This window comes from Bufo gargarizans, chromosome 8 (genome assembly GCF_014858855.1).
Source record: "Bufo gargarizans isolate SCDJY-AF-19 chromosome 8, ASM1485885v1, whole genome shotgun sequence".
In the NCBI taxonomy this organism is placed as follows: Eukaryota; Metazoa; Chordata; class Amphibia; order Anura; family Bufonidae; genus Bufo; species Bufo gargarizans.
Genome location: NC_058087.1, coordinates 14,002,996 through 14,021,861, shown reverse-complemented (window position 1 = coordinate 14,021,861; position 18,866 = coordinate 14,002,996). Strand labels below are relative to the sequence as shown.

General features: G+C 40.7%; 1 protein-coding gene across 1 annotated transcript in view; it reads right to left on the bottom strand.

Annotated features, from left to right (window-relative positions):
* Positions 1 to 18,866, bottom strand: part of LOC122944406 (sodium channel protein type 2 subunit alpha-like) — a 266,258-nt gene that overhangs the window by 86,768 nt on the left and 160,624 nt on the right. The window contains exons 7-14 of the mRNA XM_044302629.1: positions 17,992 to 18,261; positions 14,909 to 14,972; positions 13,736 to 13,877; positions 10,359 to 10,565; positions 8,371 to 8,655; positions 7,459 to 7,806; positions 3,513 to 3,648; positions 1,233 to 1,471 (exon numbers count right to left, since the gene is read on the bottom strand). Coding sequence (XP_044158564.1) covers positions 1,233 to 1,471; positions 3,513 to 3,648; positions 7,459 to 7,806; positions 8,371 to 8,655; positions 10,359 to 10,565; positions 13,736 to 13,877; positions 14,909 to 14,972; positions 17,992 to 18,261 — 1,691 coding nt within the window. The remainder of the gene's footprint in view (positions 1 to 1,232; positions 1,472 to 3,512; positions 3,649 to 7,458; positions 7,807 to 8,370; positions 8,656 to 10,358; positions 10,566 to 13,735; positions 13,878 to 14,908; positions 14,973 to 17,991; positions 18,262 to 18,866) is intronic.

Genomic DNA, 18,866 nt, shown 5'->3' with positions numbered 1-18,866 from the left:
ACCATTTGGCCCATCTAGTCTGCCCAATATACTGAATACTATGGATAGCCCCTGGCCCTATCTTATATGAAGGATGGCCTTATGCCTATCCCATGCATGCTTAAACTTCTTCACTGTATTTGCAGCTACCACTTCTGCAGGAAGGCTATTCCATGCATCCACTACTCTCTCAGTAAAGTAATACTTCCTGATATTACTTTTAAACCTTTGCCCCTCTAATTTAAAACGATGTCCTCTTGTAGCAGTTTTTCTTCTTTTAAATATTCTCTCCTCTTTTACCTTGTTGATTCCCTTTATGTATTTAGCAGTTTCTATCATCTCCCCTCTGTCTCGTCTTTCTTCCAAGCTATACATGTTAAGGTCCTTTAATCTTTCCTTTATTCAGGAATATACCATGACTAGTGTTGAGCGAACTTGCCATTTGCAAGCTCGGCGTTCGGGTTATCTAAGAATTCCGTAATGGATTCTGTTACCACGGACCATAGGGGGATTCTATCACGGCATGCACCCCAGAAGCCTATAAGAGGCATTCCATATTGCATTGCATCATTATAGAAGTCTATGGCCAGCACAGACTTCTATTATGACGGAACGCAATACTGAATGCCTCTTATAGGCATCTGGGTTGCATGCCATCATAGAATTCCCCTATGGTCCGTGGTAACAGAATCCATTACGGAATTCTTAGATAACCCGAACACCGAGCTTGCAAATGGCAAGTTCGCTTAACACTAGTCATGACTTTTGTTGTCAGATCACGCTCTGCAATTGCTAATTCAAATGTGAATACGTATGCCAGAGCTCATTTGTATTTGAAAAAATGGGGAGAAATTAATTATTCCCTCTAAGCCTGTTTTTGGCCTGGATAACTCTAGTGGACTTGGGACTTTTCTAGTCCCAGTTGGCATTTTACATCGCTGTCACCAATTTTTGAAAAGTAGGCGTGACAAAGGCAGAACTTTGATGCTGCCGTCGGCCCCGGTTCATTCATCATTATTTACACCACAAACTGGCATAAATAATGAATGAAATCTACAGCAGCTCTGAGGGGCCATAGATATCATTTAGGCTCATGGACCTGTCAATTATGTGGCTCCGCCAGCAGAGCGGACCCCGTCGACAACGGCGTAACAGAAGCAGGTCTTGATGGATCAGAGTCAATGTCTTTGTACAAACTGCTGCTACTTATAAGGTGTCTAAAGTCTAGACAGATCATCGCATATTTTGCTTACCAAGTTACCAGCGGTGAGAACATAGTTGAACTCATCAGTCATTGGGTAATGTTCCATAGCCATGAACAGAGTATTCAACACGATGCAGATTGTTATGGCAAGGTCCACAAATGGATCCATCACAATTAATTTTACAACATGCTTTATCTTCAGCCAAAAAGGAGTGCAGTCCCAGATCAGAAACGTGTTTGCAAACTTGTACCAACATGGTGGACACTTCTGCCTGGACTCTTCAAGTTCTGAGAAAAACAGGAAAACAGTGTATTATGTCTTATTTCTGTTCTGAGGTTAACTGCTGTTGTCCTGAATGAATCTGCCCCCCACCCCCCTTCATTAGGTGAGGATACTGATGCTCTAAGACATGGATGTCAAACTCATGGCCCTCCAGATGTTGCAAAACTACAACTCCCATCATTCCCTGATAGCTGTAGTATGCCCAGGCATGATGGGAGTTGTAGTTTTGCAACAGCTGGAGGGCCACGAGTTTGACATCCCTGCGAGTCTAAGAGGTACCTGAAAACTTGTTTTCCTAACCATTAAACCCTTTTAACATAAGTACAAGAATGCACAAAATACAAACCATTGTGTTCATTGACATCCCGATAAAGGGAACATCCTGATTGGGGTGGGGAGGGGGCTGCCTGAGGATGTGCTTAATTTATAACGAGCCTTGTTCTCGCCATAAGTTACACGCATTCTCTGGTAGCTCAGAGCTGGCGTAGAGTTCAGTCTTCTTTGTTGTAAAAGAAGGTAAATACGCTGGGCCCCCTGGACCCACCCTAGGAAAGTGGAGATCGCAGCATAGAAATGCCACTTGCACCTAAGTTTACGTGCAATGGCATTTAAAAAGCCACAAACATGAGGTTTGCAACTTTTTTTACATCAGAAAATTGGTGTGGGGGAAATCATAAATTCCACCCAATATGTCTTAATCTGCCAGGCATATAGCAACCTGGAGGTACCCTCTAATTTTTGGGAAGCCCACATGTATATAATAAAAATTACATACAGATTACATATATAATTAACACACTAGAAATACAGGTGAAACTCAAAAAATTTGAATATCGTGCAAAAGTCCATTTATTTCAGTAATGCAACTTAAAATTAGAATATTGTGAAAAGCTTCAATATTCTAGGCTCAAAGTATCACACCCTAGTCAGCTAATTAATCCATATCCCCTGAGCAAAGGGGACCCGAGATTGTGACTTTGGGGTTTCATAAGCTGTAAGCCATAATCATCCAAATTATAAGAAATAAGGACTTGAAATATCTCGCTTTCCATGTAATGAGTCTCTCATGTTTTAGTTTAACCTTTTAAGTTGTGTTACTGAAATAAATAAACTTTGTGCGATATTCAAATTTTTCGAGTTTCACCTGTATATGCATTATATCTATAATATGTTTTATGTCATGATGATAATGATGTGACACATATATCAACTCAGGTGATACAGTGTGGAGAACATGTACACGTATGCAATCCCACAATATGCTGTATATTCATATATATTCCAAATACTGAACATATAAATAACACTGCCATATACTGTATATAAATCATGACACTACATATCATGCGCATAAAAAGGCCACCATATACTATACACAGAACTAAAGCCACCATATATGGAACACATAAATAATTGCATAATAGTTGCTCTATCTATAGGTATATACCATCATACAGCATATTGTACATATCAATTAGGGTCCATTCACATGTCCGTTGTTTCTTTCCTGATCTGTTCCGTTTTTTGCTGAACAGATCTGGACCAGATCTGGACCCATTCATTTTCAATGGGTCCTGAAAAAAATCGGACAGCACAATGTCTGATTTTTTTTCAGGACCCATTGAAAATGAATGGGTCCAGATCTGGTCCAGATCTGTTCAGCAAAAAACAGAACAGATCAGGAAAGAAACAACGGACGTGTGAATGGACCCTTATACCTCCATATACTGTATGTATAAATAATATGAATATATTATGTTCACAGAAAAAAAGCTACCATATACTGCACACATAAATAATGTCTTATACTGTACATATAATTACGGTTGCTATTATTACATTCACACACATAAATCTGCCATACACTGTATATGAAAGGCAGCCTTATACTGCACACAGTACAAATGATAAATATAATGTAGATTTCACCTACAGGGTCATACATACAAACATGGCCAATATATACAGTACACTCAGATATTCACCCCTCTAATGATGCTTTTCCGTTTATTGCAGCTGCCATAAAGTACACCTATAGTAACTTACCTTCCATCGTATTTGTCAATATGCTGGCAACGCTCAAAGCTCTCTGCCTCATGACCGTGGGATCTTCTAACAGATCCATAGACACCTGATAACAGCTGGATTTCCTTTTCCTCATTTCGGTCTCCGTAGTAGTTCCCTGAAATGAAACCATATATATGTGAATAACCCAGAAGATGACGGCTCGCTGTATTGTTTGCTTTCGTCCCCCGACCCCGGTTCTTCGCCGTAATTTAACGCCGATTTTTCTCATTTATGGGCAATCACTTCCGTTGTCTCTGCATATAACACAGAATGGTCCGTGAAGCAGGAAAGTGAGATGACAAACTGCAATATATACATATATCGATATGCATATATCTATAACACAATGGACAATGTGAATGCCTCCTAATATAGATTATTGTATAACATAACCAGCAGCGAGCGGCATTGTGTCCTCTCGACATGCGAGTGCTAGGGAGGATTACCCCAAAAATACACGGTACATCGCTAGTGGCAGGTTCTCCAATTTGTTTGCTGGTAAAATGTACTTCTTTCACATTAAGAAATTGTATTTTCACCATTTTAAAAGAAAAACAAAACAAAAATAATTCTGAAGCATGTATTCTTTAAACTCCACTTAATGCTATTCCTCCTGGAAATGTATATATATAAACTGTCTGGGTAATATTATTCCCCTTGTCCATATGGCATGTGTCCACATACTCTGACACTGCCAGATGCATGCAGTTTCATGCCCACTGACACGGTGAATGGTAACACCCAGTTGTCCATTTATTTTTATGTATTTGCATAAGGGATAACAGAGGACCGGCACAATTCAGAGATCTCAGAAAAGATGCTACAGATTGTTTAATGTATGATATGACAGGAGAGGTGACAGGACCCTTTTTAAGACAATTGAAGTTGAAATCACGACCAATATTTAAAGGGGTTGCTTCACCACGGACAACCCATTTAATTTGAGAGCCACCACGGGCCCTGCAAACAGCTGCATAGTAAGTGGAGGAATATTCCCAGCCGTCCATTCTTAGGAATTGCTGTCCATATTATACATCTTGTGGCTCTTTGCTTGGGCTCACAGAGGGAAGTCTTCCTCTCTGATGCCCATTTACCCAAAAAGGCTACATGGACTAGAGTTGCCTAGCTGTGACAACCCCTTTAAGGATCTATTGTCCTAAATGGGGCAAATACGGTTCTCATATGTGAAATTGTAGCTTCAAAATAGAATTACACTTTGAATCCTCCACTTGCCATAAATGTCAGCAGTCCTAATTTTGCCATCAAACAGGACCAAAATAGACGAGAAGTTTCTGAAAACCCTACCCAAAATTGTGTGGTTTGAGGATGTTTCTAGTTGTCCGTGGCATTCATTTCCTAAATTTGGCTATACTTACCAACATTTGAGGTGGTAAAATCGGGTCATATAAGCCCTGCCCCCACTCATGCCCAGGACCCATCCCGAAACACCTATTTGTGGGTTGAGTTTGCATTAGCCATGCCTATTTTCGCCCCAGGACAGTGTAAATTTTTTGGGAATGTCTCGGAAAATCAGGGAGAGTCCGGCAAATTCGGGACAGTTGGCAACTATGCATGAGCAATTAGTGACAACAAGTATAGAAAATAATAATTTGCCAAATTTTCCCCTAAGAGATCTTTCTCTATAGGTAAGTGATGTGTCATAGGTCTGGCATACTGTTGGGTCTTAAAGGGTTTTTCCGGGAGTAAAAGACTGATGACTTAACCTCAGGATAGGTCATCAATATCTGATCAGTGGGGGTCAGACACCTGGCACACCCGCCGATCAGCTGTTCCAGATGGCACTGGAGCTTTCAGTTTTGCCTAGGTCAAGTGATATCACGTTCATTGGTCACATGGCCTAGGTGCAGCCACCATTGAATTGCGATACCAAGCACAGCCACTGTACTATGTGCGGCGCTGTGCTTAGTGAGCTGCGAGAAGGCCATGACAGCTGGAGTGACGGAGGTTAGCCATCAGTGGTCTATGTCAGTGATAGGCAAACTGCGGCTCTCCAGCTGTTGCAGAACTACAATTCCCAGCATGCAAAGATTGCCTACAGCTTTCAGCCTACAGCAGGGCATGGTGGGAGTTGTAGTTTTGCAACAGCTGGAGAGTCACAGTTTGCCTATCACTGGTCTATGTCAACACGTCTAGTTCCTATATATAGATTACAAATCATAAGGAGAGCTGAGAGTGAATACAGATTCCTAAGAGAAAGATTAGATGCTCTGTCAAGGCCCCATGCACACGACTGTATCCGTTTTGTGGTCTGTAAATTGCGAATCCGCAAAATACAGATGTAGTCCATGTGCAATCTGCATTTTATTTGTGGACCCATTGTTTTAAATGGGTCCGCGGTCCGCATTTTGCCGATTATGATATTCTCTGTTTTTGCGAAAAAGACATACGGGTGTGGAAAGCACACGGATGATCTGTGTGCTTGCCACATCCGTATGTCCGTTCTGCAAAAAACATGAAATTGATTTGTGGAATACATTTTGTGGATCCGCAAACTGCAAAACGGATACGGTAGTGTGCATGGGGCCTAAGACTTACAAAGCATGCAGGAACAGGTGCAATCTTTATCATTCATATAATTAGGTATTTTGGCAAGTGTGTTCCAGAAGAATATCAGCAGTGATCATAATGACTCTGTTCTGAAAAATGATCATGTGTGAAGATGAGCAAATGTGACATTGATAACCTGATAGGATTATGAGGACACACACCTGAGAGGTCAGTACAGTGATGCTGGTGTTAGACTCTGCTCACAACTACATCAAGTTTTTAGTTTTTCTGTTCACTGGGGCAAAATAAATGATCTGTCATATGACGAGTCTGACGGATTCCGTCACATTGTCCGTCATCTTGACGGGAAGAATAGCGCTGCATGTTGAATTATTCTTCCAGTCATTTACTTATGATGGAGCCGATGACAGAGTCTTACATAGTAGCATCGCAATGATTTCAACATGAGAGCAAATATTGAGGCCTTATTTACACGTCAGTGTTTGATTTCCATCAGTGATTGTGAGCCAAAACCAGGAGTAGGTCTAAAACACAGAAAACGAGCAAATCTTTCCAATGTACCTTATTTCTGTGTAGCCTCCACTCCTAGTTTTAGCTCACAATGACTGATGGAAATCACTGACGTGTGAATAAGGTCTAATTGCTCCCAAGAAAGTTAGAAACATTATTTGCCCATCTTAAGACACATATTACCAGTGATGTAAACAGCTCGGGACGGCTCTGCCAGCAGACAAAGGCTCTGTTCACATTAGCTTTAATGGGGTCCCTTGAGGTTTCCAGTAATATTGATACCAAGAAAAGTGCACTCCACAGTTCTATATATTGCACTCCCAACAGACCCCATGAATCTCTATGGGGTCCATTGGGATTCACGAGTATAGGATCCAGCCTGGCTGCCATGGCCTCTTTATTAACAGAAGTCAATACACTATTGTGAACCGAGCCTAAACCAGACACACAAAAGCAGGATATAATGAAACAATATGAAAAGGGAAAGTAGTTCTTGTGGTTGCGACTATATGCAGAGTCGTACTTTAATCAAACACATTAAGAAGATATGCACAGTTCTTCCCACCCTCCAACCATTTATCACCACACTATCCCTGGAAATAGTCCAGTGGCCACTACATGTGTAAGATACCTCTACACCAAATTTACGTCCAGGGATTGGGAGGTCATAAACAGAGCTGAGGCACATATCTTTGGTTTGGTTGGGAAGATCAATGTTCAAATAAAAAAAAAAAAAAACAATACAACTCAAAAATAATCAGATCCAGAGTTGACACTGGATTCAGCGGCGAAGATAAAAATGATATGTGGTATTAAGGCACCACCATGCCTAGGCTACATAAATCTTCCTTACATTGTCATCGGAAGTTGGCTTATCTATTATCACCTCTGGCAGTAGTAGTCCAACAGGCGATGTTGGGACAGATGGACCACCGAGCAAAGAGACCACTCCATTGCAATCCACGGTGCTGTGCATCTTGCCATTCGCCGGAAGCATTGGTATGGTCTTCGATGTCTTGCTGGCCATGCTTATGTTGCTGTTTCGCCTTTCCGCATGTCTGTGAGGTACGAACAAAGAGCCTCTTCTGCTTTCATTGTCTTCAAAGGTGCTGTGTTCATCGTCTGCAAAATCGTTTTCTGAGCCCATGTCTTTTGCGCGGTTTCTAAAGCTGAACAGGCTGGCTCTACTATTGCGTCTCGGAGAAAACAGAGATCCACGAATGCTCAGTAACGACTGTAACAGAAGAGCAAACCAAAATGAAAAATACATCTAAATCTTTCCATAAGGGCTCATGCAAACGACCGTATGTATTTTGCAGTCCGCAAAAACGGATCCGCAATAAATACCGATGACGTTCGTGTGCATTCCGTATTTTGCAGAACAGAACAGCTGGCCCCTAATAGAACAGTCCTATCCTTCTCCGTAATGCAGACAGTGATAGGACATGTTATTTTTTTTGTGGATCGGAAATACGGAATGCACACGGAGTAACTTCTGTTGTTTTTGTGGACCCATTGAAATGAATGGTTCCGTATACGGACACGGAATGGACACAGAAACAAAATACGTTTGTGTGCATGAGCCCTAACGCTTGAATCAAGCATGCAGATTTTGTGGGAGTTCGGTCCTGTACTAGTGTTAAAACAATGGATCAAAAACCGGACACAACAGTGGATCCCTGGGTAGCACCTGTACCGATTCTTTGCTGCTGAAGTAATTTTCCTTAAATATAAAAGAAGAAAAAAAAGGAACCAGGAACCATATCACAAAAATGATAAAAACTTTTTTAAACTATACCTGGTGCGGGGAGGAAAACTTGTTTTCGTAAGTCAGTCGATTTCCTTCAATGGAGAAACGGAAGCCTTTTCTTTTTATACTGGTTTCAGATTCAGACTTTGGAAATTTTTCATCATCACCCCTCCCGTCGTCTCCTCCACGTTTCTTCTGCCTTATTTTATTCTTTCGATCTTTGGCGCTTTTCGTACTTAGTTTGGAAACTTCTGATGAACTTTCTGAGAGGGGTCCAAAGCCGCCATCTTCACTGTACTCTCTTGACAGATTTAAGGCTGCTGTGGCTGCGGCCTAGTTGAAACATAGAAACATAGAAACATAGAATGTGTCGGCAGATAAGAACCATTTGGCCCATCTAGTCTGCCCAATATATCTGAATCCTATGAATAGCCCCGGCCCTATCTTATATGAAGGATGGCCTTATGCCTATCCCATGCATGCTTAAACTCCTTCACTGTATTTGCAGCTACCACTTCTGCAGGAAGGCTATTCCATGCATCCACTACCCTCTCAGTAAAGTAATACTTCCTTATATTACTTTTAAACCTTTGCCCCTCTAATTTAAAACTGTGTCCTCTTGTGATAGTTTTTCTTCTTTTAAATATGCTCTCCTCCTTTACCAAGTTGATTCCCTTTATGTATTTAAAAGTTTCTATCATATCCCCTCGGTCTCTTCTTTCTTCCAAGCTATACATATTAAGGTCTTTTAACCTTTCCTGGTAAGTTTTATCCTGCAATCCATGTACTAGTTTAGTAGCTCTTCTCTGAACTCTCTCTAGAGTATCTATATCCTTCTGGAGATATGGCCTCCAGTACTGCGCACAATACTCCAAGTGAGGTCTCACCAGTGTTCTGTACAGCGGCATAAGCACTTCACTCTTTCTACTGCTTATACCTCTCCCTATACATCCAAGCATTCTGCTTGCATTTCGTGCTGCTTTATTACATTGTCTTCCCACCTTTAAGTCTTCTGAAATAATTACTCCTAAATCCCTTTCCTCAGATACTGAGGTCAGGACTGTGTCGAATATTCTATATTCTGCCCTTGGGTTTTTACGCCCCAGGTGCATTATCTTGCACTTATCCACATTAAATTTCAGTTGCCAGAGTTCTGACCATTCTTCTAGTTTTCCTAAGTCCTTTTCCATTTGGCGTTTCCCTCCAGGAACATCAACCCTGTTACATATCTTTGTGTCATCAGCAAAAAGACAAACCTTACCATCGAGGCCTTTTGCAATATCACTTATGAAGATATTAAACAAAATTGGTTGAAGCACACAACAGGATGTTGTTATAGCATAGACAGCCTTAGGCTAGTTTCACACTAGTACTAAAATCTTCCAACAGGCTGTTCCGGCAGAGGAATAGCCTGCCGGAGTTCATCATATCTGTCATGGCCGAATACTACCTCTCCCCGACGGAGCCTACTAACTCCTTCAAGCACTGTTTTTTGTCTGGCTGAATCCCGGCACTAATGCCAGAAACAGGCTGGATCCTTGTCAGGTCTGGAGGAGAAAATTAGTATCCAGCTATGCTGAACATGATGAACTCCGGCAGGCGTTTCCTCTGCCGAAACATCCTGCTAGAAGATTTTAGCGCTAGTGTGAAAGAAGCCTCAGAGCAGGGATGGCCAACCTGTGGCTCTCCAGCTGCTGTCAAACTACAACTCCCATCATGCCCTGCTATAGGCTGATAGCTGTAGGCAGTGTGGGCATGCTGGGAGTTGTGGTTTTGCAACGACTGGAGAGCCTCAGGTTGGCCTTAGAGTGTGAAAGATATCAGCAAAGCCCCCAAAAATGACATTATATTTGTGTTATATAGCAGTCATTACAATTGAATAAGATGGATTTTATCTTCAGTACCGTCTCCCCATGACAGGTTCTCCTTATAGTACAAGCAATGGGATTCTCAAAGAAAAACTAATTAGTAGTTTGGGACATTGCTAATTATTTCACTACCATATCAAACACACAGCTGGATATATATGAGTGTACCTGAGCTTCTTCTTGCTGCTTTTTAAGTTGCTCTAACATCTGCTGAAATTCAACTTCCTTCTGCTCAGCTTCTTCTAGAGTGGCCTGGTTCTGCTCTTCATAAGCCATGGCAACTACGGCCAGGATCAAGTTCACCAAATAGAAGGAGCCCAAGAAGATCACCAATACGAAGAAGATCATGTAGGTTTTCCCGGCAGCTCGTAGGGTCTGAAGAAGAATGCATATATGTGGCATATGGTCATTTCCCTGTGATTTCATTTGCATACTACTCTGGAGTTTCCATTTAGTACAATGTGGTTTTCTTACAGAGGTCTTCCAATGATAAGCAGATCATTAGGTGTTTCACTGATGGACCCCAGTGATTAGTGATAATAACTAGAGATGTTTTGTCAAATTTGATTCGCTGAATAAAATAAAAAAAATCAGCTTTACTTAGTATTACTTCGTCACAAACCACATTTCTTTGTAAGTAATGCGCCGCTTCCCCGTCATTGTACCCCTCCAATGCTGCGTTTATAACTGATCATGGCACTTGATAGGAATAATAAAGTGTAAAATAAAAAATAAATTGTAATACAGTCAGGTCCATAAATATTGGGACATCGACACAATTCTAACATGTTTGGCTCTATACACCACCACAATGGATTTGAAATGAAACAAACAAGATGTGCTTTAACTGCAGACTGTTAGCTTTAATTTGATGGTATTTACATCCAAAGGAGAACGGTGTAGGAATTACAACAGTTTGCATATGTGCCTCCCACTTGTTAAGGGACCAAAAGTAATGGGACATAATAATAATAAGCATAAATCAAACTTTCACTTTTTAATACTTGGTTGCAAATCCTTTGCAGTCAATCACAGCCTGACGTCTGGAACGCATAGACATCACCAGATGCTGGGTTTCATCCCTGGTGATGCTCTGCCAGGCCTCTACTGCAACTATCTTCAGTTCCTGCTTGTTCTTGGGGCATTTTCCCTTCAGTTTTATCTTCAGCAAATGAAAAGAATGCTCAATCGGATTCAGGTCAGGTGATTGACTTGGCCATTGCATAACATTCCACTTCTTTCCCTTAAAAAACTCTTTGGTTGCTTTTGCAGTATGCTTTGGGTCATTGTCCATCTGCACTGTGAAGCACTGTCCAGTGAGTTCTGAAGTATTTGGCTGAATATGAGCAGATAATATTGCCCGAAACACTTCAGAATTCATCCTGCTGCTTTTGTCAGCTGTCACATCATCAATAAATACAAGAGAACTAGTTCCATTGGCAGCCATACATGCCCACACCATGACACTACCACCACCATGCTTCACTGATGAGGTGGTATGCTTAGTATCATGAGCAGTTCCTTTCCTTCTCCATACTCTTCTCTTCCCATCACTCTGGTAGAAGTTGATCTTGGTATCAACTGTCCATAAGATGTTGTTCCAGAACTGTGAAGGCTTTTTTAGATGTCGTTTGGCAAACTCTAATCTGGCCTTCCTGTTTTTGAGGCTCACCAATGGTTTACATCTTGTGGTGAACCCTCTGTATTCACTCTGGTGAAGTCTTCTCTCTATTGTTGACTTTGACACACATACACCTACCTCCTGGAGAGTGTTCTTGATCTGGCCAACTGTTGTGAAGGGTGTTTTCTTCACCAGGAAAATAATTCTTTGGTCATCTACCATAGTTGTTTTCCGTGGTCTTCCGGGTCTTTTGGTGTTGCTGAGCTCACCGATGTGTTCCTTCTTTTTAAGAATGTTCCAAACAGTTGTTTTGGCCATGCCTAATGTTTTTGCTATCTCTCTGATGGGTTTGTTTTGTTTTTTCAGCCTAATGATGGCTTTCTTTACTGATAGTAACAGCTCTTTGGATCTCATCTTGAGAGTTGACAGCAACAGATTCCAAATGCAAATAGCACACTTGGATTGAACTCTGGACCTTTTATCTGCTCATTGTAATTGGGATAATGAGGGAATAACACACACCTGGCCATGGAACAGCTGAGAAGCCAATTGTCCAATTACTTTTGGTTCCTTAACAAGTGAGAAGCACATATGCAAACTGTTGTAATTCCTACACCGTTCATCTGATTTGGATGTTAATACCCTCAACACAGACAGTCTGCAGTTAAATCACATCTTGTTTGTTTCATTTCAAATCCATTGTGTTGGTGTATAGAGCAAAAGTGTTTGAATTATGTCGATGTAAATAAAACGTACCTGATCCATTTACTCGAGATGGGCTGGCCACCCCCATCTTGCCTAAAGGTCTGGCGCGAAATATCACGCGGCCCGAGATGACGTCATCGTGTCGGCAGGTGTGGTGACACTATACGTCACCACGCATATGATTTTGGCCGAGATCTTTAAGCAAGATAGCGGCGGCTGGCCCATCACGAGCAAATGGATCAGGTAAGTATAATTATTTTTGGTCTTTTGCATTATTTCAGGTTAAATCAATTTGCTACCGCGAAGCACGAGGAAATTCGGCTTTGCGGCAAATCGAATTTATCCTGAAATTCGCTTCACTAGTGATAACCAATATTTAACTGCCCTTCAGCACCAACACAGTACAAATATTGTCAATGGCCTGTTCATGTAATGCATGGACAAGCTGGGTCTTTCAAATGGAGAAATGCTCTTTGGTACCCCCTATAGTAACACAGAATTCCCTAATATGGAATTTTTAAGCTAAGTAACCCCAGTAAGGATTTCTGGATTGTATGCAGTAGTAGATACTGAAATCACTTTATATTTTTTTATGAAAAACCCTACGTGACCATGATTATTGCAGAGCAGGAACCATATATTGTGCTAAAATAATCATGAAATATACAAATTGGTCTGTGAAGATTGAAAGTCAAATATCAGTAGTAATATGTCAGACCAACTCCACATGTATATTGTCTTGATGATGCAATCTAATTCAGGAAAGCCAGTCGTATGACTGGCGAAAGGTCTACAAGTTTACTACTGATAAACCATGACCTGCATTAATGAGAACCTTCACAGACTGAAATCCAAATATTTCTTTAGTCTTGGCTCTAAAATGGCCAGTTTCTAACCTTTTATATGTTTTCTCTTGTGGTATCACAGTTATGACCTGTTTTGAGATCTGTCATCTTATGTTACGTTGCAATACCACACTTCTATCCAATAGCAATACCGAAAAAGGTTCTTTATAGTTAGAGTGGTGAAACTATGGATGCTCTACCCCAAGAGGTAGTAATGGCAGATACTATGTCATCACATAGAAAAGGGCTAGATGCTTATCTAATAACAGCATTGAGGGTTATTACTAATCTAGCAATTAATATTCTATAATTGACAAAGATCTTAACGGATCTGTGTTTTTTTTTCACTATGCAACTTTTAACACAATACCCACCAGTTGATATAAGTTTTCCCAGTAGTCTTGCGTCATCAACCGAAATAAGGATAGGAATGCCCAGCTAAATGAGTCAAAACTTGTATAGCCATAGTTAGGGTTTCTTCCGATTTTAATGCACACGTATCCTTCTGGGCACTGACTAAACATAATAATCATAAGAGCACATGAAGACAAGGAAATAGATACCTTATATCACAATTCACATCACATTCTTACAATAATGCATTTTGTGATATCATGAATTTTGGTAAACTTTGGTTGATAACTATCCACTTAAATGAACGTCTTTGCCAAACGTCCAGCATATGACACCAGTCATAGGATTCCTAGCTATGGATATTATAAAAGGATTCCCAGGGTTACAAACTGGTGACCATATTTTAGTACATGAGAATTGTTGAATAGATGCACCTTGACTAATAAATGTATTTGTCTTTGCAGATTTGCCTAGCTCTACAATGTGAGATTTATACATAAGTACCAACATGAACATGAATAATATATTATCTTGAATTTTGTCAAAATAATGGCCAAGATAACCCTTGACGTGGGTATCATCTACCTAAGGAGTAAAACTGACACAAGACAAATGTTGGATGAAATAGGTGATTTTGGGCCACTATTGTTTGAAGAACTAGTGCAAACTATTTTTCGCAATGGCCTACTGCAGACTTTTCTGGGCTAAAAATGTAATCGGCCAAGCTGGAAAAACATTGCCCGTTTTTGGCCAAAATTGCATGTTTATGGTGTGATCTGCTGAATTTGGCCAATAATTTCAAACACCAGGGAGTGAGTTTGTTTAAAAACTGACTGCTTGGTTGGCCAGTTTAGTCTGGCATGTTGCTGGTGGGATTTCCCATACAAACGAACTCACAGACGACTGATTGACTGCAATGCAGCCTATCACTGTCTGGTGCTTCCAACACTATGCTGTTATTTTCCAGGAGAACTGCATACCATTGTTTTGACCAGAGGAGGCCAAATCTTCATATTTGATATACTAGTGGACTGCTGAGTGGTGATCAGTAGATGGCAATTTAGTTATTGCAGCCATTGGCCACCACATGTTTGGCAGGATGCAAATATTTCAACATCTGCCCGCACCCTAAGGATTGTTAATGCAATATTTCAAGGTTCACTGATAAAATTGATTGCAGGAAAACATCTTACCCTGAATCTGAAGAGTTGCCGCAGAGCAAAAAGTCCCTGTGACCTTCCAACCTGTACAAGTGAGCTGCAGGAACACATAAATGCATGGAAGAGAATATTGATTTACACAAGAATTTTAACTTGCTGTTATCCCCATCTTATATCTAGGATATACCATCACTCTTTGATTGGTGGGAGTCCTACATCAACAATCCAAAGAATGAAGGGGTCACACCACTGATAGCAATGCTGCCTCTTATAAAGTTTTCTCTGCACAGCAGTTCTCTTTGTCACTAGATGAGCAGGCATCCAATGCTAGATGGCTAAGTCACTTTAAAGGGATATTCCCAGCTGGGGTGGCAATCTCAAGTGCCATCATTTTAAGATTGTTGATAGACCAAAGTCTGGGACCCCCACCAATCAAAGTTTTTCCTGCACAGCAGTGCTCACAGTCACCAGTTGTGCAGGGTACTTTTACTAAGCTAACTCAGCACTGTGGCCCCTTCGTTCTCAGGACCAGTGGAAGTCACATAGGTTCAGTCTCAAGGTTGTAGCATGCCCTACAGTTCCATTACTTTAGCAGATGGCAATAAACCATTAAAAATTAGAATCAAAGCAACAATTTTTTTAAAAAAATACATAGAATGTTAATGACTAATGGGCTTTCATTAATAAGTTGTATATAATTAGTTTACATGTATTTGCAGCAGTCTGTTGCTTAATTTTAGAGAAATGTGCTTTTAATCCTTAAGCAAATGAACTGTTAAGTGCACCAAGGGTGCACCCTTGCTCCTCCTGCTTCCTCTGCCAGCCCCTTCCTCTACTTCATCGACAGGGCCAGGTTCCTGCATCCTCTCTCCTGGCTCTGTCAATCAAGAAGGCGAGTGATGGGCTGGCAGAGGAAGGAGCCCATGTCTCTGACAGCCCATTCCTCTCCTTCTTGATTAACAGAGCCCGGAACGGGCTGGCAGAGGAAGCAGGAAAAGCAAGGTTGCACAGAGTGGCTGGTGCAGCAAGCCCAGGAGGAACCAGATTGAAAGATCTGAGCTCTGGCTGCAGAAAGTGAATTACACTAGCTTTTCTCATATTCTTGCTCCCTAGGGCAAGGCAGTGAATGGAAGGCACATTCTGGTTCTGGGGCTCCTACCTGATGGTAATTGTGATGCCCATAATGTTACGTGTTCGTATGGGTGCATAGAGTATAATGACTGGCGTATGGTGCAAGAGTCAGTAACCAGGCCACATTTAACAGAATAAAGTCTCTCTTTACTGTAGTGCAAAATAGGAGTTGTAGGCCATCCAGCGATAGCAAAAACACAGTTCTTCGAATATACAGTGTGAATCTCCCCAGATAGTTTTGTATGGATTTGAGCAAGGATGGAAATTATCCTACTCCTTTCTCTATATCTTTTTCAAATCTCTTCCTGTAGAATCTATTGCTGGAAATCTCACTTTTGCATCTGTGCCTGCAATTCTCAACTGAGGTATGCAGGGTTTTGTTATATTTGTGACTGGCTAAGTCATGTCCAAGTGTGAAAGGTGTCTTAACAGTATTCCCCTCACTGCAGTAAAGTCTTAGGTAGCAGGATACCTTACTGAATTAAATGCTCATCCATTCAGATATCTGAACCTTCCTGTCTCTTTATCTCTTTTTTTCTTTCTGTTGATCATTCAGAGATCAGTGAGTCTCTGTAGCTTTACTCTAGTCCTGTGAGGAAAGGAGTACATGGAGTTTCTTCTTCACTCTTCCTCTACTAGCTAACTCAAGACTAGAACTCTCTAGACTCAGCTAGGGTCGGATCTAAGATCCATTCTAAAGCTTTTTGTAGTGACTGTGCCAGAGTTGATTAACTCTGTCAATTTCATACATTACCATGCTGGGTATACATGCCATTAAAGATCATTAAATAACATGACAAGCACTGAACAGCAAACAATTTGCAAGTACCCCCCTGTTCTGGAGAACTGCACTTGGGCCCACCCTCAGTGCACTCAACTCCTCATTTGTGTATGGATTACAATAACTTTTTCTTTAGAATGAGTCAACTGAGATCACTTGTAAAAGGTATTCTATTTAGCTCAGGTAGCCCAACTAGGCATTGCACCTAATTTAACAGTGAATTTCCTGGTGACAGATTCTTGTTAAAGGGGTTGTCCAATAAAAACAACATCTGTCTATATGCCTATTAATGCATCTAATCTTTAAAGAGGTGTTTTTACCACTTATGGTACCCCTCTCAGAGTACCTGCTTAGCCTGAGAACTCGGTGCAACCATACATTCCATGATAATGGGAACAATAACCAGTGGCTGATATGCCACATTATACTAAAGACCAGGAGCCTTCTATAGAGCTATATTTCATGAATCTCTCTATGCATCCCGAATAAGGTATCCCCCCAACAGCCGTAATGTAGCTGAATTCATGTGATCCAAACTTACAGCAGATCACCATAAGGGGCCCATATGAATATGGACATTATAGAGTTCTGAATGAGACCAAAGACTGAAACCGAGACACTAAAACCATGCAGGAGAAGGTATTGAATATAGGGTTATATGCAGAAGCAATACCAATGGATATCTCAGAAAACTTTGGTCAACACTTTGAAGAAACTGGAAGAAAGACCCAGAAGGTATTGAAATATAGTAAAGGACATTTTGAAGAACTACTGTGACTTACTATAAGAAAACAGCTTTCGGAAAGATGTTAACCTAGATCTGAGGGTACAGATGGGGAAAAGCCCTTGTGGACCACCAGAAAACTACATATCAACATTATGGTGGTCTATAGTTTATATCGATCTATAGTTTGTTTGTGGTGGAGAAATGGGATTCACCAGTAGTAACATTTTTATTGAAAAGATTATAATAATAATTTGGGCAATGCGTTTTCCAAAGAGTTCAAAGAGAGCAGTGAGGGTATCTACTAGATGCTATCTGTTGCCTGTTTTAATTGCATGAAATAATTAAAAACTAGTTTTTGAGCTTATATTACAATTTCCAATTTCCAGATTTCTACTGCTCAACATAAAGAAGGGTATTGACGAGTCTACCCAAATTTACCAAAACACCACATAGCCAGAAATGATTTGTTTTGCTTACTGTCGTCTTTAACGTATTCCTGCCAGTCAACATCTGGAAAGGTACTGTTGAAGAATGTGCTGTTTGCATCCATTGTGCCGTTGATGTAGGAAGTCGTATTGATTCCTTGATAGTATAGTGGCGGCCAAAGTAAACATTTGTTCCTTAGGTGTCCCATGAATAGCTGCAGTCCTATTAGTGCAAACACACTCAGACAAAACACTGTGAGAATCATCACATCCGAAAGCTTCTTAACCGACTGGATCAGGGCCCCCACAATGGTCTTCAATCCTAGGATCGAAACCACATCATTGTGTTTGTTCCATATGAACGACATCATAAAATAAAAAATCAAGAGTACAGTGAATTGTTTGCATGCAGAAGCCTGGACAAACAGTCAAACATTGACACAAAGCAGTTAACACAATGGACAGCCTGAAGCTGATGGAAAACAGTGAAATGAGTTGAAGAGACGTGGACAATTTTGTGGCTCTCACTGTGCCTCACAGAAGGTGATGCACTTTACAAAATGGCCGCTTGTGAAATTCATGTTTATTTTATTTTGGGGTAGTGGTGTTGTGATAGGGTAAATTATGCTTAATGTGAATTTGCATATATTTCTCTTCTAGGTTCTCTTCTATGTCACATCATGTTAAATTCAAAAGAAAACCCTTCATAAAATATAAGTTGCTTCTGATACCTTGAAACGATCATTTCATAACATTCACAACTAGTGTCCTTCCCTATTTTATCTATCTATCTATCTATCTTAGAGAATTAGGGGGACATTTATCATCTGCTTTGTGACAGAAAAGTGGCTTTAAAAAAACTCAAGTTGTATGTTTCTGACTTTTTAATGCAAGCTGTGGGTTTGTGACTTTTTAAATTCGACAAAG